The sequence below is a fragment of the Bos mutus genome, chromosome 21 (genome assembly GCF_027580195.1).
Source record: "Bos mutus isolate GX-2022 chromosome 21, NWIPB_WYAK_1.1, whole genome shotgun sequence".
NCBI classification, from domain to species: domain Eukaryota; kingdom Metazoa; phylum Chordata; class Mammalia; order Artiodactyla; family Bovidae; genus Bos; species Bos mutus.
Window position 1 is genome coordinate 21,664,811 of NC_091637.1, and position 21,719 is coordinate 21,686,529.

The following is a 21,719-nucleotide window of genomic DNA, read 5'->3' on the forward strand; positions in this document are numbered from 1 at the left end:
TTTTAAATTGAAGAATAATGAAAAAGCAGAATTTCAATCACCAAGTCTGAGAAAGAACGTAACAGACAGGCAGAGAACAAGCACAGAGTGGATACAGAACACAGTAAATTCAAGGAAAGGAAAGGCAGGCCAGACTGGGCAGGAAGGCTTGCCAGGAATGAAGGAGAAATGGCAGCAGGTCCTTAACTGCAGAAAGAGAAACTGAATCCATCCAGAAAGAGAAAGTGAACCCATTACCAGACACAACACTCAAGAGACCCCCTCCTCCATTAATCATCTTACTTTCCTCTCTCCCCTCCACTGGTTCCTTCCCATCAGTCTGTTAAGTATGCCCAAGGCTCTCATCTTAAAACAAAAAAACACATCTTCCTTGACTTAAACACTCTCTTAAACCACTGTTTTCTTCCTTTTGCTCTACCATGTAGAAAATACATCTATTTCTTAACCTCTTGTTCATCCTTCCTCTCAACCCACAATGCCTTGCCAGCATGTCCCTCTCCCCCTTCAAAAGACACCACACAACTCTGCTTAATCACTTGAGTTGCCAAACCCAACCCATACTTCAAATCTATTCTACCTGGCATCTTTGGGGATCTGATCATCAGCTACTCTCTACTCATATAATTGAGGAATCACTTTCTCCTTCCTGGTTCTCCCTTTACTTTTCTGATTATTCTTCAGTTTCTACATGATGCATTTAAAGCCCAATATTCCTTTTGCTCTATAAATTCAGTCTGAAAAATGAAATACTACAATCTCAAGGGCAGGCTTATGAGAACACTAAGGAAATATTTAATAGCAAAAACTGCTCAAAAATACACAGAATATACGGTCACTGTAATTGTAGCTCCTGTCACATCTGTCAAACTGTTTGCTGTATGCATTGTCAGCACTGCATTTGATAAACTGTAGGATGGCACCCCACTCCAGCACTCTTGCCTGGAAAATCCCATGGATGGAGGAGCCTGGTAGGCTGCAGTCCATGGGGTCGCTAAGAGTCGGACACGACTGAGTGACTTCACTTTCACTTTTCACCTTCATGCATTGGAGAAGGAAATGGCAACCCACTCCAATGTTCTTGCCTGGAGAATCCCAGGGACGGGGGAGCCTGGTGGGCTGCCGTCTATGGGGTCACACAGAGTCGGACAAGACTGAAGCAACTTAGCAGCAGCAGCAGGATCTTTCAAGGCCTTTATCAACGCAGAACCCAACATAGTATCTGCTAAATTTGCAGGCACTCAATACAGATACCACAGAAAAGGCAAACCCATATCATCCTTTCATAGGTATTTTTACCATCACAACCTCTGTAAGTTGTAATTTCTTTATTAAATGATAAGACAAGATCAAACTGTCAAAGCTCTTGGCCACTCATTTCAGGACTTGCAATTTTAAGCTTGGAGCAGAGACAATTCCATATGAATGAAAAACAAGGAACCCATGAACAATATGACTTGATGCCTAGGGACCCAGAAATTACAATTACTGATTTCATTCTCACACACCTGGAGCCATTCTGGGGAGCAGCTCCCAAGAAATTAGTCCAGTGGGAACATAAGCACACAAACAAGTTATATGCTACATTGTAAGCCTGGGCTTCCCAGGTGGCACTAGTCATAAAGAACCTGCCTGCCAATGCATGAGATATAGAAACGTGGGTTCGATCCCTGGTTCAGGAAGATCCTTTGGAGGAGGGCACAGCAACTCACTCCATTAGTCATGCCTGGAGAATCCCATGGACACAGGAGCCTGGCGGCCTACAATCCATAGGGTTGCAAAGAATCAGACATGACTGAAGTGATTTAGCATGCACATAAGCCTAATGCCACATACATATAACAACTACAAGAGTAGCATATAGGTAGGTAAAAATTCACACTTAAATTGAACAAAGTAGGGAAAACCACTAGACCATACAGGTATGACCTAAACCAAATCCCTTACGATTATATGGTGGAAGTGACAAACAGATTCAAGGGATTAGATCTGATAGACAGAGTGCCTGAAGAACTATGGATGGAGGTTCGTAACACTGTACAGGAGGTGGTGATCAAAACCATCCCTAAGAAGACATGCAAAAAGGCAAAATGGTTGTCTGAGGAGGCCTTACAAATGGCTGAGAAAAGAAGAGAAGTGAAAGGCAAAGGAGAAAAGGAAAGATATACCCATCTGAATACAGAGTTCCAAAGAACAGCAAGGAGAGATTAAAAAAAAAAAAAAAAAAGGCATTCCAAAGCGATCAATGCAAAGAAATAGAGGAAAATAGAATGCAAAAGACTAGAGATCTCTTCAAGAAAATTAGAGATACCAAGGGAACATTTCATGCAAAGATGGGCACAATAAAGGACAGAAATGATATGGACCTAACAGAAGCAGAAGATATTAAGCAGAGGTGGCAAGAATACACAGAACTATACAAAAAAGATCTTAATGACCCAGATAATCACAATGGCGTGCCCACTCACCTAGAGCCAGACATCCTGGAATGCGAAGTCAGGTGGGCTTTAAGAAGCGTCACTACAAACAAAGCTAGTGGAGGTGATGGAATTCCAGTGGAACTATTTCAAATCCTAAAAAATGATGCTGTGAAAGTGCTGCACTCAAAATGCCAGCAAATCTGGAAAACTCAGCAGTGGCCACAGGACTGGAAAAGTTTTCAATCCAACCCCAAAGAAAGGCAACGGTCAGCAAATGTTCAAACTACTGCACAACTGCACTCATCTTCAGTTCAGTTCAATCACTCAGTCGTGTCCAACTCTTTGCAACCCCATGAACTGCAGCACGCCAGGCCTCCCTGTCCATCACCAACTCCCAGAGTTCACTCAAACTCATGTCCATCAAGTCGATGATGCCATCCAGCCATCTCATCCTCTGTCGTCCCCTTCTCCTCCTGCCCCCAATCCCTCCCAGCATCAGAGTATTTTCCAATGAGTCAACTCTTTGCATGAGGTGGCCAAAGTACTGGAGTTTCAGCTTTAGCATCAGTCCTTCCAATGAACACCTTGGACTTATCTCCTTTAGAATGGACTGGTTGGATCTCCTTGCAGTCCAAGGGACTCTCAAGAGTCTTCTCCAACACCACAGTTCAAAAGCATCAATTCTTTGGCACTCAGCTTTCTTCACAGTCCAACTCTCACATCCATACACGACCACTGGAAAAACTACAGCCTTGACTAGATGGACCTTTGTTGGCAAAGTAACGTCTCTGCTTTTTAAAATGCTATCTAGGTTGGTCATAACTTTCCTTCCAAGGAGTAAGCGTTTTTTAATTTCATGGCTGCAATCACCATCTGCAGTGACTTTGGAGCCCCCCAAAATAAAGTCTGTCACTGTTTCCAGTTTCCCCATCTATTTCCCATGAAGTGATGGGACCAGATGCCATGATCTTCGTTTTCTGAATGTTGAGCTTTAAGCCAACTTTTTCACTCTACTCTTTCACTTTCATCAAGAGGCTTCTTAGTTCCTCTTCACTTTCTGCCATAAGGGTGGTGTCATCTGCATATCTGAGATAATTGATATTTCTCCCGGCAATCTTGATTCCAGCTTGTGCTTCTTCCAGCCCAGTGTTTCTCATGATGTACTCTGCATATAAGTTAAATAAGCACTCATCTTACATGCTAGCAAAGTAATGCTCAAAATCCTCCAAGCCTGACTTAACAGTACCGCTAAGTCACTTCAGTCGTGTCCGACTCTGTGCGACCTCATAGACAGCAGCCCACCAGGCTTCCCCATCCCTGGGATTCTCCAGGCAAGAACACTGGAGTGGGTTGCCATTTCCTTCTCCAATGCATGAAAGTGAAAAGTGAAAGTGAAGTCACTCAGGTGTGTCCGACTCTGTGCGACCCCATGGACTGCCGCCTACCAGGCTCCTCTGTCCATAGGATTTTCCAGGCAAGAGTACTGGAGTGGGGTGCCATTGCCTTCTCCGCTTAACAGTACATGAACCGTGAACTTCCAGATGTTCAAGCTGGATTTAGAAAAGGCCAAGGAACCAGAGATCAAATTGCCAACGTTTGTTGGATTATAGAAAAAGCAAGAAAATTCCAGAAAAACATCTACTTCTGCTTCATTGACTATCCTGAAGTTTTTGACTGTGTGGATCAAAACAAAACTGTGGGAAATTCTTGAAGAGATGGGAACACCAGACCACCTTACCTGTCTCCTGAGAAATCTGTATGCAGGTCAAGAAGCAACAGTTAGAAACAAACATGGTACAACAGACTGGTTCCAAATCGGGAAAGGAGTACATCAAGGCTGTATTTTGTCACCCTACTTATTTAACTTATTTGCAGAGTACATCATGTGAAATGCCAGGCAGGATGAAGCACAAGTGGGAACCAAGATCACAGGGAGAAATAACAATAACCTCAGATATGCAGATAACACCACCCTTATGGCAGAAAGCGAAGAACTAAAGAGCCTCTTGATAAAAGTGAAAGATGAGAGGGAAAAAGCTGGCTTAAAACTCAACATTCAAAAAACTAAGATCATGGCATCACTTCATGGGAAATAGATGGGGAAAAAAATGGAAATAGTGACAAGACTTTTATTTTCTTGGGCTCCAAAATCACTGCAGATGGTTACTGCAGCCATAAAATTAGAAGACGCTTACTCCTTGGAAGAAAAGCTATGACCAACCTAGACGGCATATTAAAAAGCAGAGACATTCCTTTGCCGACAAAGGTCTGTCTAGTCAAAGCTTCTGGTTTTTCCAGTAGTCATTATGGATGTGAGAGCTGGACCATAAAGAAAGCTGAGTGCCGAAGAATTGATGCTTTTGAACTGTGGTGTTGGAGAAGACTCTTGAGAGTCCCTTGGACTGCAAGGAGATCCAACCAGTCCATCCTAAAGGAGATGTTCACTGGAAGGACTGGTGCTGAAGCTGAAGCTCCAATACTTCGGCCACCTGATGCAAAGAACTGACTCAATGGAAAAGAATCTGATGCTGGGAAAGATTGAAGGCATGAGGAGAAGGGGACGACAGAGGATGAGATGGTTGGATGGCATCACTGACTCGATGGAATGAATTTGAGCAATTTCCGGGAGTTGGTGATGGACAGGGAAGCCAGGTGTGCTGCAGTCCATGGGGTCACAAAGAGTTGGACACGACTGAGCGACTGAACTGAACTGAGGTAGATGAAAAGATTTTGTCAAACAGGCACACTGAGGATGGGGAGGGCATTCGAGACAGAGTTGACATGTATAAAGGCCAGAACTACTCTTAGGTGACTGAAGTACATGACCGCTACAATTTTAAGTTTAAGGGACCCTACCCCTGACCTAGCAACGGCACACAGTGTCCTATACGTGAGAGAAACAAACACATCGATGATACAAGTGCACACACAAGAACAGTCACAACAGTTTTAGTCATTACACTCAAAATGTGAAGAGAAACAAAAACTGATGCCCGTCATGTTATTATGGTCCCCAAGACCACCCCCAGGTTCAGTGACTTAGGAGGAAGACTCACAGGACTCAGCATTTAGGTGTACTCAGCATGTAAGAGGAAGGCTTACTACAGCCGGAGAACAAAGAGCAAAACCAAAGGGAAGCAGCACGTGGCGCAAAGCCTGGGCTACCAGGTGGAAATTTCCAAGGGTCTTCCTCCCCAAGGGCATCATGCAGGACACAATTCCCCGGCCACACGCTGTGACAACACGTTTCAGTGTTGCCAACAAAAGAAGCATGGCGCCCCAGGGATTTTACTTAGGGCTGGTCACAGAGGCAGCCTGTGTCTGTAAAATAGCAAAATTCAAGACTCCAAGAGGAAAGCAGATATTCAACACAAACCATATTCCCTGTGCAGTTTAGGCACACTAAATCATTCTTACCAGTTCTTGAAACAGTGAGAACTCAAAATGTAAGTTCCCAGACACTAGTCAAATGACAGCCATGAAGCCTGCCATGTTACCTCTTTTTAGCATATCCATAAGCTTAAGTACAGATAAGCCGTTCACATCTGTAACATGCATTCAGTTCAGTTCAGTCGTGTCCGACTCCTTGCGACCCCATGAATCGCAGCACGCCAGGCCTTGCCTTGAGAACCCCATGAACAGTATGAACAGTAACATGCATTAGATGGATAATTACTCACATCTCTAATGTAGTACTTACTATACAGGAAAAACAACTGCATCTCATCTTACAGAAACCTCACAGATACTAAATTAAGTGGGAGAAAAAAGCTTAAGAGTACATGCTACACGATTTCATTTATAAGAAATTCAACGACAGCCAAAATCAACTGATGACAAAGGAAATCAGAGAAGTATTTGATTGTGGGATGAGGTGGGCTATAGAGTGGAAAGGGCACAAAGGAACCTTATGGAATGTTAGAAATGTTCTGTGTCTTGATCTGTGTGATACATAAAAATAATACATGAACATGTAAAAGTTGATCAAACCATACGGTAACAACTAATGCCTTTTACTGCAAGTACGCCATCACTCAATTTTTTTAAACATTTCTCTTTTTTAATATTTATTTGGCTGCATCAAGTTTTAGTTGCAGCATGCAAACTCTTAGTTCCTTGACTAGGGATCGAACCCCTGCATTGGGAGTGTGGAGTCATAGCCACTGGACCACCAGGGAACTCCCTCGCTCAATTTTCTGAAAGTTCAAGGAGTTGTAGACCAGGGCTCAAACTTGGCCACTAAAGTGAAGTCACAACATCATGGACTCTGTATACTAACTAAGGATCTTGACCTTATTGTGTGACCTTATTGCAGCAGTTCTCAAAGCAAGGTCTATGGACCCACTCTTTCTGAGGTCCACCAAATCAGAAAAACTTCTTGTAATTCTAAGATATCCGCTCTTTTTTCACTATGCTGACGTTTGCAGTGACGGTACAAAAGCAACAGGAGTAGATAAAACCGGCACCTTAGCAGGAATCAAGGCAATGCCAACCAACTTTAGCAGCAATTACTGTATTCTTTATGCTATGAATTCCCAGAAAAAGCCAGATTTATTTACAAATTTCCTTGGATAAACAGGAGAAGTTTTATTAAATCGCAACCCTTGAGTACATGTCCTAGTATCTATGAGACAAATGGACAAGAGTATAAGGCCCCTGCTTGATACTGAAATATAATCATGGTCTCAAGAAAAAGTGTTTGTGATTGAGTTTCAAGAAGAATTAGCCTCAGGAGTTCCCTGGTGGTGCAGCAGATAAAAATCTACCTGCCCATTGAAGACACACAGGTTTGATCCCTGGTCTGGAAGATTCCACACGTCACGGAGCAACTAAGCCCATGTGCCATAACTTGTGAGCCCACGAGCCACAACTACTGAGCCTGCATGCTGCAGCTACTGAAGCCTGCACCCCTAGAGCCTGTGCTCTGCAACAAGAGATGTCACCCAGTGAGAAGTCCACATACAGCAACAGAGTAGCTACAGCTCACTGCAACTAGTGAAAAGTCCCTGCTCAGTGATGAAGACCCACTGCGACCAAAAATAAAATTTTTAAAACAGAATGTCTTTTTTTTTCCATGAAACATTTTTTGTACTTGAAAATACAACTGACACGCTATGGTTATCAACTTTGGGTATTTAGCAAACATTATATACCTTGAAAACAGAGTAAGCCTGTAGCCTCAAAAGTTAAGTAACTGTCACTATCTGTTGCTAATGATAAAACTAGAGCCTTGGAGAAAAAATAAGAATTCTGGAAACCCTGGATTTGCCACCACTTGAACTTGACACCTTACTCAGTACTTTAGAAGACTTTTCTGATGAGACTGGTGATGCTATTAACCAATGCTACACATAACCACATAACTCAGTGAACCCACATTTGTCAAATGATGTTACAAAATCAGACATGAGTAGATAGACACCCAAAGCACAACAGGGACAAATGCATTTTGATGTAACACCGCATGAACAGTACATCCATATGGCTTCAGATTTCATGTTGCAACTACAGTCAATCCTTTGTATACCTGAGTTCCTCATCTGCAGATTCAACCAACCACAGAGTAAAAATATCGGGGGAAATATTTCAGAAAGTTCCAAAAAGTGAAAGCTGATTTTGCTGTGCAGTGGCAACTATTTAATTGGCATTTACATTGTATTTACAATTATTTACATAGTATTGCGTATTATAAGTAATCTAGAGATGATCTGGTGTAACATTTACAGGACTGTGTATGTTATAGGCAAATACTACGTCATTTTATGTAGGGAACTAGAGCATCTGCATTTTGGTATCCACAGTGGTCTTGGAACCCATGTCCCTTGGACCCTGAAGGATGACTCTGACTTTTAAGAAGTTACCACTTGTTGGCACCAATAACCGTAATTATCTGAAAAGGCTATTAGAATATTTCTCTTCTTCCAAAAAAGACCCATGGAACAATCCCAAAACAATTTGGAAAACGGTAGCAGAAACATACATGTCAAAAATTACCTTGAATGTAAATGGATTAAATCCTCCAACCAAAAGACACAGACTGGCTGAATGGATACAAAAATAACATCTGTATATATGCTATCTACAAGAGACCTACTTCAGACCTAGGGACACAAACAGACTTAAACCGAGGGGGTGGAAAAAGAGATATTCCATGCAAATGGAAATCCAAAGAAAGCTGGAGTAGCAATATTCATATCAGATTAATAAACTTTAAAAACTGCTTCAAGAGATAAGGCAGGTCCCCACATTAACAGCAAAGGATCAGTCCAAGAAGAAGATATAACAAATATTCATGCACTCAACATAGAAGCATCTCAATACATAAGCAAATGCTAACAACCATAAAAGGGGAAATCAACAGTAACACAGTAATAGTGGGGGACTCTAACGCCCCACTTATATCAATGAGCAGATAATCCACAAAGAAAATAAGCACACGCAAGCTTTAAATGACACAACAGACCAGATAGTCTTAACTGATATTTATAAGACATTCCACCTGAAAGCAGCAGAATACACTTTTTTCTCAATTGCACATTGAACATTCTCCAGGATAGACATCTTGGGTCACAAATCAAGTCTTGGGAAACTTAAGAAAACTAAAAGCATATCAAGCATTTTTCCAACCACAACACTATGAGATTAGAAATCAATTACAGGGAAAAAAATATAAAAATCACAAGCACATGGAGGCTAAACAATACACCACTAAAAAACCAAGAGATCGCTGAAGAAGTCATTTCCTCTCTTACATTCCTACACACTAACAACACAGGACCAGAAATAGAGATTAAGAAAACAACCCCATTTACTACTACAATAAAAAGAATAAAATATCTAAGAATAAACCTACGTACGGAGAAAAAAGATCTCTACTCAGAAAAGTAGAGTAAAACGCTATCTTTTTCTAGTGCAAAAAACTTTTTTTTAACAACTACTTTTTAAACAAGTAGTTGTAAAAAAACCTACTAAAAGCAGAAAAGTAAAACACTGATGAAAGAAATCAAAAATGACAGAAACAGATAAAGATATACCATGTTCGGGGACTGGAAGAATCAATATTGTCAAAATGACTATGTTAACTAAAGCAATACAGATTCAACACAATCTCTATCAAACTACCAATGACATTTTCCCCAGAATAAAAGACTTTACAACTTGTTAAAAAAACACAAAGACCCCAAACAGTCAAAGCAATCTTGAGAAAGAAAAATGGAGCTGGCAGAATCAGCCACCCTGATGTCAGACTATACCATATACCACAAAGCTACACTAATCAAGACAGTATGGTACTGGCACAAAAACAAAAACACAGCTGAATGGTACAGGATAGAAAGCCCAGAGATAAATCCTCACACCTATGCTTACCTAATCTACAACAAGGAGACAAGAATATACAATGAGGACAAGACAGTCTCTTCAGTAAGTGGTGCTTAGAAAACTAGAAGCTACATGTAAAAAAATGAAATTAGAACACTCCCCAACCATACAAAAATAAACTCAAAATGGATTAAAGACCTAAATGTAAGGCTGGACACTGTAAAATTCTTAGAGGCAAACATAGGAAAAACACTCTTTGACAAAAACCTCAGCAAGATCTTTTTTGACCCACCTCCTTGAGTAATGAAAATAAAAACAAAACAAACGGGACCTAATTAAACTTAAAAGCTTCTGCACAGAAAAGAAACCACAAACAATATGAAAAGAAAACCCTCAGAATGGGAAAAAGACCCATTTGCAAATATTTGAAAATATCTGCAAACAAAGCAACTGACAAAGACTTATCTCCAAAATACAAGCAGCTCATGCAGCTCAATATTAAAACAAACAATCCAATCAAAAAGTGGGCAGACGACCTCAACAGACATTTCTCCAGATAAGACATTCAGACAGCCAAGAGGCACATGGAAAGATACTCAACATCACTAATTTTTAGGGAAATGCAAATCAAAACTACAATGAGGTATCACCTCACACAGGTCAGAATAGCCATCACCAAAAAATCTACAAATAACAAATGCTCAAAAAGGTGTGAAAAAAAAGGAACACTCCTACACCACTGGTAAATGTAAACTGATATACCCACTATGGAGAACACTACTGAAGTTCCTTAAACAAACAAACAAAAAAAACTAAAACTGTAACTACCATAGAAAAAAGAAAGTGCTAAGTCGTCTCCGACTCTTGCGATCCAATTACCTACAGCCTGCCAGGCTCCTCTGTCCATGGAATTCTCCAGGGAAGAATACTGGAGTGAGCTGCCATTTCCTTCTCCAAGGGAACTTCCCCGACCCAGGAACTGAACCCAGGTCTCCCACATTGCTCTCCCTGGTGGCTCAGACGGTAGAGTCTGCCTGCAATGCGGGAGACCCGGTTTGATTCCTGGGTTGGGAAGATTCCCTGGAGAAGGCAACGGCAACCCACTCCAGTATTCTTGCCTGGAAAATTCCACAGACAGAAGAGCCTGGCAGGCTATAGTTCATGGGGTCGCAAAGAGTCAGACACCACTGAGCAACTTCATCTTCTTTCTCCCGCACTGCAGGCAGATACTTTACCTACTAAGCTAAGTGGGAAGCTTCAAAACCACCCCAATGTTCATTGCAGTACTATTTATAATAGCCAGGACATAGAAGCAGCCTAGATGTCTGTATGTGTGAGTCACTAAGTCGTGTCCGACTCTTTGCGACCCCATGGCCTGTAGCCTGCCAGGCTCTTCCGCCCATGGGATTCTCCAGGCAAGAATACTGGAGTAGACTGTCATTCCCTTCTCCAGGGAACCTAGATGTCTATTCACAGATAAATGAAGATGTGGTACATATTTACAATGGAATATTACTCAGGCATAAAAAGGAATGAAATTGGATCATTTGTAGAGACATGGATGGATCTAGAATCTGTCACACAAAGTGAAGTAGGTCAGAAAGAGAAAAACAAATATTGTATACTAACATATATGTGCAACCTAGAAAAAACGGTACAGATGTACCTATTTGCTGAGGAGGAACAGAGATGCAGATGACGAAGACAGACATGTAGACACAGGCAGGGGAGAAGGGGAGAGTGGAACAAATTGAGAGAGTATCACTGATGCATATAAACTACCACATGTAAAACAGATAGCTAGTGGGAAGCTGCTGGAAACCAACAGGGAGCTCAGCTCGGTGCTCTGTGATGACCTACATGGGTGGCATGGGTGTGGGGTGGGAGGGAGGTCCAAGAGGGAGAGGATATACATATACAGATATGTATATATACACACACACACACACACACACACACACACATATATATACACACACATATATATGTCCAAGAGGGAGGAGATACATATAGCTGATTCACTTTGTTGTACAGCAGAAACACAACATTATAAAATAATTACATCCCAACAATAAGGACTTCCTTAAAGCTCAAATGGTAAAGAAACCTGCCTGTGATGCAAGAGACCAGGGTTCAATCTCTGAGTTGGGAAGTTCCTCTGGAGAGGGGAATGGCAATCCCCTCCAGTATTCTTGCTTGGAGAATTCCATGGACAGAGAAGCCTGGCGGGCTGCAGTCCATGGGATCACAAAGAGTCCCAACACGACTGAGCGATTGACTAACACACACACACACTCCAATAAAAATTAAGTAACCCTCCAAAATTTTTCCTCTTCCAACTATATACTTGTGTTTGAGACCAAAATTTCCCTATATACAACTAAAATGACACATGGCAACAGATTAAATACAGAGGCAGACAACAAAATTCAGTTATTACAACAGATACTAAAGAGATTAGCAAAAAATGTAGACGAATGCTCACTTTTCTCACTCATTTTTTTTGTTTTGGGAAATATAATTATTAATACGTAATGGATTTGTTATTTTTTAATGACTAGTAGATAAATGGTTTCAGTTTAAATTTCTAATGGTAAGTATTAGCAGATATGATCCACATGCACAAAAGCTCTTGAGGCTCTCAAAATTTTAAGAAGTGTACAAGAATCCTGAGATGAAAATGCTTTGAGAACCACTGCCTTATGGAGTAGCTGATCAAATTTGCACTTTTCAAAGATCTTTTAAGAACATCTCAGAAGGAATGCAAACATCCTGAAAGGCTCAAGAAAACATCTATAAGATTCGACAGGGCACAATGAACTTGGTAAAACAAACAAACAAAAAGTTCCAAAATAGAATGTGAGAGAGGAGAGTTTCATAGGATGTCAGAGCTCAAGAATTTAAGAGAGGACTAAAGGGTGAGGTAGTCAGGACTGGAGGAGGGTTACTCTGTAGGAAGCTAAGGAAAGCCAGTGAGGCTGGTTGCTGGAGGAGGCTGCTGAACCAGGAAGATGTACTGCTCTCACATCTCTCTGAATGTAAGAGAGACAGGACCATGTTCACCGACAGAGATGAACCATGTGGTAGGGACAACCGACCCAGAGGTCCCTAAGGTATCAGAGAAGAGGGACACCAGGACACAAAAGTGCTCTTTGAACAGGGATGAGGACACTCCTTCAATAGCCAGAGAAAAGAGACAGTAAAGGAAGCTCAGCCCAAATAGAGGGCAAGAATAGGGCCTCTAATGCCAAGCGCCCAGAGCCTTCTGATTCTTCTGTTCATCACAAGAATGGAACCTCTCTCAGTCTCATTACAAGAGACGCTTAGCAAAACTGAAAATCCTTCCTTAAGCTAATGTTTAACAAGGTACTAGGACTCAAATCAGGATCCCAAACTACGAACCTCCTCTTCCTTCTGCATCAAGGCAGCCTGAGAAACATGAGGAGGACAGGAAAGAGCAGGTCAGGGAAACACTCTGTAACAACTCTGAAGCTGTGGGGGAGCCTCTTACAAGGCAGGGGAAGACTGTTCTCAACATCCTCTGAAACATCCAGAAGCTTTAGCACTAAGAGAACCTCCGGAACTCGGGCAGGGCACTGGGAGCAGGAACAGCAGCAGGATGGTGGAGCTGGCGTAAGCGCCTGACCGGCAGAGACAAATTCAGCCTCTTCAAGCCCAGAGTGCCAAGGGAAGTTTGAATTTCACCTTAAAACTCCTGTATTTAATCAGTAACACCTCAGTAGTTACTCTGTGGAGGGGTGGGCAGGGGGTTAGAAAGGATACAGGCAAAGACCCTCTGATCCAGAGCTCACCATTCAGCTTGGGAGATACAACTACACATTAAGACCCAAGGACCAAGGGTCTGAGGGATATGTCTGGGGAACAATACGGCCATTAGTATGGCGTAGCTCCACAAAGAGTGGTGGCTGTGAACAGGCAGGAATAACTAAGGAGGAAGGCAGGAAAAGCAGACTGAAAATATTCATCCAAGGGATACCTGAACTAGTGGCAGAAATGGGAATGGAGAACAGATGAAAGGATCCATGGGCCAAGAGTTAAATCACATCAAGGCTTTATTGTTATAGGAGCTGGGGAGAGGTTTCTGAAGGAAAGCTATAGGTATTTATTTACCTAGCATCCATCTGTACTGGGGCCTTCGGGGTTAAAAGGAAAAAAAAAACCCAAAACACTCAAACACAGTTCTTTCCCCCAAGAGGACACCAGCATCTAGTCAGAAAAAAAAAAACACTCGTAATTGGAGGGAACAGAATTAGATTAGCCCCAGGAGGAGAAGAAAGGGAAGACGTTGGCTGTTTTGAGATCGTCTGCATTTAATATGCCTCACAAAAACATTCATTCAGTAGGCTGATCAGAACCATGGTTCTTGAGAACAATCAGGACTATAAAGAGCTCAACCTAAAACTCGAAAAGCAGTGCTACAGGAATACACAGGCCCCTGTGAAAGAGTACAGAAATGAGCAGTAGAATGAGCCACAATGAATGTGGGCTTCGGGGGCGGGGGGTGTAAGTGCCAAGACAAGAAAAGACCAGACAGAAGAGAACTAGGAAAAGGAAGCCATTGAGTCTTAGGAACCAAGTGGAAATTTTAAGTAAGATGAGATAATCAGAGACCTACATAGCCAAGGACAAGGTGCGTGAATTCCAGAAACACTTGTCTGGAAATAGAGAGACCTGGGTTCCAGTTTTGGCTCTATCATCGCCTCACTGTATAAATGACCCTTTTTCATTCTCAGCTTAAATCTCCTCGTCCGTGAAAATAGTGAGACACTATCATCTGGACTTGGTGTCAACTCAGAGTTATACCAGGGAGGCAGAGAGGTCTCCAACACCTCCTGAGCTTTAAAATAATTCCAAAATTACAGCTTAAAAACAAAGTCTCCGGGGAAAGGGCAGACTCAAGAGACAGATGGTGTCAGATCCAGAAGCACAAAGCCAGAATGCAGAGAGCACAGGTGTTAAGCAGTAAGAGATTAAGTGTTCAGTCAAAAGACACCAAAAAAACCCAACCTGCCCTTCAAGGTAACTTCTTTGCTTCCACAAGGGGAGAGCTACTCCCACACCTCATCAAAGAGACTTCAGGCCATCGTGCTAAACCTGTCAGGATGGGATCTTTGTCAGCATATTACGCTGGCCAAGAATAAGGAAACCAGTAGCACTATTGAAGTCAAGTTACTCCCAGAATCAGCAGCTAGATGCAACTGTGACCCATTTTTAGCACACAAATCAATCTTCAGATCTGTCCTCTGGGAATTCTCCAGTTACTTCAAGGAAAGTCATCACAAAATGCCTTAAAAATCACAAGAGAGTGTTAATTCACTGTAGGCGAAAACAAAAACGGTACTCTAACCATACAGGAATACTGAAAACTAAAGCAGAATGCAGAGGCTATACATGCCTAAGCGTTCTTCTGCATCACTGAAAGCAAAGCTCAACCTTACTTAGTCAGGAATATTACCTCCACACCTGCGTTACTTAAAATTGCATTCTACTGGGTTGGCCAAAAAGATGATGTTGCAGAAAAACCCAAACTTTTTGGCCAACCAATATATTAAGAAAACAAACTAATCCCTAACAAGAGCCTTTTTAAATCCCAATAACAAAACTGAAAACTATGCCAACAATGTAAAATTAACACTCTCAAACTTGGAAATGGCTTTTTATGGGAAATCATATAATTTTCCTATAAGAAATATGAAATGTTTACTTATTATATATACCTTCAAGTTCAATTGTTTCAGCCAGTTCACTGTAATTGAAAAATGCCTCATTTTGGCGGTCCTATCTTGAACATAAAAATTTCCAGCATTTGGAATCTGTGCGCTTACAGAGGATGACAAGCTCTCATGCAGGAATAACTAAAATCAGGCTGCAACACTGGCAGGAAAGAAAACAAAGAGCATTCCCAAAGCAGCAGGTGTGGGGGCAAAGGAGGTGCGGCCAGCAGAATGCAAATACTGAAAGGGTGCAATCAGTGTCTCCTGGTTTAATTCAAACAGAGACGAGCAAAAATTCTTTATGTGACTTCCTCCACTCCAACCTCTTAGCCCAACCCTCTTTCCTATCCCGCATCCCTTACCCCAGGGCTTTCTGGCAAGCTCTTCCCAGAGTCCATACAGCTTAGATACTACTGCCCAGGAAAAGGAGATTTGCAGAACAGGATGGGATTAGCACAGCTCTGCCACAGCAGAGAAAATACCTTGCTATTTGATCTCATGATTCTCTTACTGCCTCCAACCACGAGCTACTGAAGACAGCAGCCTAAATGTGAATATCTGGGTTTGGCATGTATCTCTATCCCAAACTTTAAAGGCAGAAATACTACCCACTAATTAACCTGCCCTTTAAACAAACACATAACAATTTTAGGAAACAGTCATTTAGCTGAAAACAATAAGAAACTCTGCACAGTTATTATCTAGCAAATAAACACTAAAATTCCAGTGCAGACCTACTCCAGTCATCTCACCTTTCCCCTCCAACACCAGATTCACAACAGTGAATTCATGGCTGAGTGGCCTGTAAAGGTAACTAAAAAAGCAGGAGGGGACAGGAACACTTTAAAGTTTTCATCTTCCCCAAAACTTCCCAGTTCACAGGTTAAAAAGAAAAGTTATCTGGTTTGTATTTGAGTCTGCATTCTCATGGAAAAAATTCCCTTTGGCAAGTCTCTGAACATTGTCTTTACTTCTTTATGTTTAAATCCTTTGGGAATAAGATACAGAAATAAAGGCACATATCTTTTTACATCTGCCAGTGTGGCTTATACACTGCAAGAAGGATTCTAACTTGTCCAGAATGAAACCCCAGCCCCTCATTTCTGGTACAAGAGCTCTTTTTATGTCCTAGGAGCTTATTCCAGATTTTACCACGCACTGCTAAAATCCTTATTAATTCTTCCTGGGAATCTAAGAGACAGGATTATGGGAATTTTAGCTAAGAGAGAAAAGCTAAGATTTAATAAGCCCCATTCTACTTTTATAACTCTACAACAATCATATGATTTCAAATACGTTTTTTCTCAGAAGGAAAAAGGTGGCTGAAATTTAACTGTCCTGAAAGAGGACAATCTTTTGTGCAGAGGGCTAGGAGGGTCACCCCCACAGTGGGAGGAGCCTGACTTCTCCAGACCTCTGGTGCTCTCAGAATCGGCTAAACTGCTCTGACACATATCATGGAATGATAGACACAGCACATTCCTCCTGACATCAGCACCACAGCACTAATGCTCGGAAGACCCACACTGACTTCCACAGCAACCCAGGTTCCCTCCAATGCAGTTAAAGCTCACTCTTGCCTATGAGTGAGACCAGCCCATAGACCACTACCTTTTCTGTACAATATATACCACCAATAACCCTCTTGACCCCTCTAACATACTAGAATACACACAGTATCATAGGCTGAACTACCGCACCAGAAAGACCTAGGTTCACACAACCAGTTTTATCACTTGGTGGCCTTGTGATTTGATTTCTAAGCCTGTTTCATCACCTGCAAAACGGGGAGGGGGAAATCTAAAAGAGACCTTTTGAGACAAAGATCCCAAACTAGCTCTCAGGTTAAATACAATCTTCAGAGACTTTGATTCATCACAATGTTTTCAATTTTTTAGTTGTTACATTTATGAATTAAGAGACTGGCGGCTTAGCTAGGAAAAAACAAAAGATCCATGAACTCTGGCCCCCCATTTCTACATAGCCAACAACCAGCTACTGGCTCTCCTTTAAGCAAATTCTGTAGTTCAGGGGGCACTGCTCCTCTTTCTTTCCCTATACTCATTTATGTTACCTCAGGCCCCTGGAGGGATTTGGGTCTGTAGCCCATTTTAATTTTTAAAAACAAAATAAATAGCTTGGGTGACCCCATGAAAATACTTACAAAGACAGCTATTATCATTAGCCTGGAGTCTTACTGCTGTGATCACCTTCCTCCACTTCCTGCCTCACAGACACTGGAAAGCATATCACAGCAAAGACAAGACCATAGAACCCTGCCTTCACTGAGTGCCTAAAGGCCCAATCCAAGCTGCTCTCTGTTTCCACGATCCCTCAGCACACACACTAACTCTCTAACCTCCTGCCTGCTGCACAGGCTGGCACAGATCCCCTTCCCCAAAGGGGAGCCTGGCCAGGAAGATGTTCCTAAGGCCACCCACGGGAGAAGGGAAAGCAAGTATTTCCACACGGTTAATACAGAGTGACTTACACACAGGGCAGTCAGCTTCACATCCTGCTTCTAACATACTGAACATGTACTGCGGCCAGACCACTGCTCAAGCTTAGATTACATCACCGTGGCAAGAGCCAAACTCTAGAGCAGGGGCTCTGGGAACACAGTGTCGTCCCAAGCAAGCTCGAAGAGGAGGGTTGGCCCTGAACTCTCCTGTCCCGGGGGGGTTGGGGGTGGGGGTGGGGGGGGTGGAAGCCGACAGCCCAGAGCTCCGCGGAGCTCCAGAAGCAGAACTGCCTTCCACTCCCCTTCCACCTACGAGCAAAACCAACCAACCAGGGAAACCACCGCCAGCCCGAGGTTTCCAAGGTTTCCTTCCGCTTGTTTGGATGTATTTTTGTTTTTAGCCCAGCGTGGGTCCCTAGGCTCAATCACAACCTGAGCGTTAAGGGTGCACACCCTCCTCAGGAGACACTCGCGGCCAGCTAGCACATGTCAGCGCTGTCACCTGGGGGGCAGACCCGAGGCGGGCAGTGCACCTGGGGCTTCAGCTCCAACCTGCTCGCCCCTCACCAGCACATGACGCTGGCCAGCCGCGTACTCAGGTGCCAGCAAGAGCGCGAGGCGGCTGATCGGTAGCCAGGGAGACCAAGGGAGGCAGCTGCCAGCAAAACGCAGCGCTAAGCACAGCCCAGCCCGGCCTGCGGGACGGCTGGGGGAGGGTGTCAGGCCTCCGCGTCCCCGCCCCCCACCCCCACCCCGGGGCTCTGAAAGCTGCTGTCCCAAGTCCTCGTGCTTCCCACCCGCCTCAGAAGGGCAACACCGTGCAAAGGGGGGTAAGGCCTGCAGGAAGCTGAGTGCCACCAAAAACTAACCCATGCACGCCAGGACTTGCTCCTGAGCCCCAGGTTTGGCTCGGACTTCTAGGTCCCCGGGGTGGCACTGAGCCACTTACAAGAACCCTGGCCTGGACCCTGGGGGGATGATGCAAGAAAGTCAGGGTCGCCTTGACTGTAAACACCACCCACACGAGAAAAAAGCCAGAGAATGGGGCCACGTGGTACAACCCACGGGGAGCAAACTCCTGGGTCTGCGTCCCCACTCCCCCCGGGATTCCAGGCAGGCAAAGGCCTTCCTAACCCCTGACTGGCCAGGCCAAGCAATCCGGCTGTCCCCTAAGGCAAACCCGGGACCAGGGCGGGGCCCCACGCCAAGCCCCCCACGCGAGTCTGGGCACCTGGCCCAGTCCAGGGCTGAGGGGAGAATGACAAGGCCAAGGTCACTTGCACGCTTCTCCGCTACCTAGAGAGCCCGGGTTAGGAAAAAAAAGTCTGGCGCGGCCTAGCTTGGCTCCACGGGCGCCTCCATATCCTGCAAGACCCATGCCTATGCCTCCAGGACCCAGCTCACCTGCGCGGCTCCCCAGCTCCAAGCCGCGCCGCACGTGCAGGTCAACCCACCCACTGGTGCTGGACCCCACCTAGCCAACCCTGCCCCAGTATTCCACCTCCAGCAGAACGTGTGAAGCCACGTGACCTCCTGGGCCGGGGAAGCGCGTGCAGAAGGCACGAGGGGCCTAATCCCTCCGCCTTAAAGGAGCCGCGCCCACTGCCGTCGTGGCGGTCTCCCGTGACCCGGGGCCCTGCGCGAGGGCCTATGTCGCCTGCGGCCCGGCCCCGCCCCGCCCTCCCCCGCTGTCCACTGGGTACGAACGAGGCTCGCGTGGGACGTGGCGAGGCAAGTGAGCTCCCGGCGCCGGTGGCTTCGGCTCTCACGTGCGACGGCTGTGGGAGAAGGAAAAGTTCCGGGCGCGGAGGCGCCCTTCCGTCCGGTCAGCTCCCGTCTGGACATACACTCGAGGCCGACGGGAGTCTGCAGCGCAGCTCGGAGGCCTCACCGGCCGCCCCCGGAGGGCCGCGGCGCCTTTAAGCCCAAAGGCCCTGAGTCACGAGGAGGCTCCCTACCCCTCCTTCGCCACACACCCCTCCACGAGGCCCCACGCCCGCAGGCACGTGACCCGTGCCCCGCCCGGGACTCGCGCGCACGGGTGGGGGCGGGGGAGGAGGGGACCGCGGTACCGGCCGAGGCTGCGCGCGGACCGTTAGCTACCGCGGCCCTGACCGCGGCCCCGCCCAGCCCCGCCCCGGCGGGCGGCGGGCAGCTCTTACCAGTGGAAACGCCATGGGGATGGCGTGGCCCTGCGGGACGGACGGACCGGCCGGCGGGCGGCTGACCGGCTCAGCGAGGGACGCGCAGACACGTGGGCACTATTTTTGCAGCGAGCCGCTCACAGCGCCGCACTCGCGGCCGCTTATAAAGCCCCGCCGAGTCGCTCCCCCCACCCCCCCCCACGGCCGGATGCGAAGCACCTGTGTCGGCCCCGCCCGGGGCCCCGCCCCTTCCAGCAGGCCGGGCCGAGGGCTCAGCCGCCCACCCAGAGCCGGGCGCCCAGTTGGGGGCGCGCTCGGCACCCCGCACCCTGCCCCCCGCCCCAGGAGTTCAGGGGTCCAAGTGGAGCATGCCACTCACCTAGTGACCCTGATCACGTCCCTTATCTCTTAGGGCCTCAGTTTATCCCTTACAGAGCGCCATTTACAAGCCCCTGCGACGGGGCGGCAACGCGCTTTGTCAATAAAGCTCTCTTTACGGTGTCCAAGCTCCTTTTCTGCCAAAGAACCCCTCCTTGGAGACAGCCTGCGCGACGCGCCCCTGTCCAACCCCACTCCCCGGTTCCAGCAGGCGTGCTCACCTAGATCGGCTGCTTCGTGTGCTGGACCGGGGGTGGACTGCGCGGGCGTCAGGGGATTCCGGAAAGTTCCAAGGACATCAGGGATCCCCTTATGGACTGTAGTTCCCCGGGAAGCCGCTTCCGACGCTCTTTCCAGACTGCGAAAGGAAAACTTCCTGGAGAGTGGAGGAGGGACCCGGCGGTGGGGTCAGACTGTGGTCAGGGAGGGCGTCTTTGGGGTAGGAGCGGACCCCGGGCTGAAACCCCGGGCAGGTACGGAAACGGAGGTGGCATTCCAGGCAGAAGGGCAGGCAAAAGCTGAGAAAGAGTGCAGAACAGAGAGGCTCCTGACCAGGGCAGAGGATAATGCGTGCTGATACCGCAGGAGGCAAGCTTGGGCCCAGTTCGTGAAGGGCCTTTATTTTGCAGACATCTGGGAACTATTAAAAATGGTGAACAGGAGAATGATAGTATCAGATATCTTTTAAGATGTTACTGCAGACTTCGTAGAGGTTTGACAGTGAAAGGGGAGAAATAAGGGACTGTGGTAGGGAGAAAAGGGATGGGCGTTGTTGAGCCTAAGTGTTCACGTATATTACCTCAGCATCACCATCATACTATTTTATAAAGCACTTACTCTGCTTAAGGTTCCTCCTGGCAGTTGGGGAGACAGGTCTGCTGCCTTCCTGGCAGGCTGATGAGGTTGGCCTGGATCTAATGGATGAGGGGAGGGAGTCAAGGTCTAGCTTTTTGTGGTGGGAGGATTAATGGGAGAAAGGGTAGGAACAGACGCTGGAGTAGTAAGTCCACAGAAGGACTCAGAGTGACAGTGAGAGCTGGCCAGTCTCCATCCGTAGAATGTCCCCGTGCAGGAGCTCCCATGGGTTGCTGAGGTTCTGGGCAGAGAGGTGATGGCGGCAGGGGAGTGCAAGAGGGGACCCTGGCACCCCCTAGCCATAAACTGCTCCACTCTCTCTTCCCCTTCAGAGGGGCTGCTTGAGCGTTTCCCCCTCCCTCCTGAAGATGCCCCATTTCAGCTGCCCAGGAATTCCCTGCCTCCTGGT

At 45.7% G+C, this 21,719-nt stretch overlaps 1 protein-coding gene across 7 annotated transcripts in view; it reads right to left on the minus strand.

Moving 5' to 3' along the window:
• CPEB1 (cytoplasmic polyadenylation element binding protein 1) overlaps positions 1 to 20,815 on the minus strand; it is a 107,908-nt gene extending 87,093 nt beyond the window's left edge. For 2 of the 7 annotated variants that reach the window (XM_070358353.1, XM_070358351.1), the window contains exon 1: positions 20,677 to 20,815. Coding sequence is in view for 4 of the 7 variants with exons in the window: in XM_070358354.1 (XP_070214455.1) it covers positions 19,641 to 19,778 (138 nt within the window). In the remaining 3 variants the exon portion in view is untranslated. Of the gene's footprint in view, positions 1 to 19,337; positions 19,447 to 19,640; positions 19,975 to 20,676 lie in introns of those variants that run through there. The other 5 variants (XM_070358354.1, XM_070358349.1, XM_070358350.1 and 2 more) reach the window with 5 other exon arrangements.
• Positions 20,816 to 21,719: the final 904 nt, after the last annotated feature.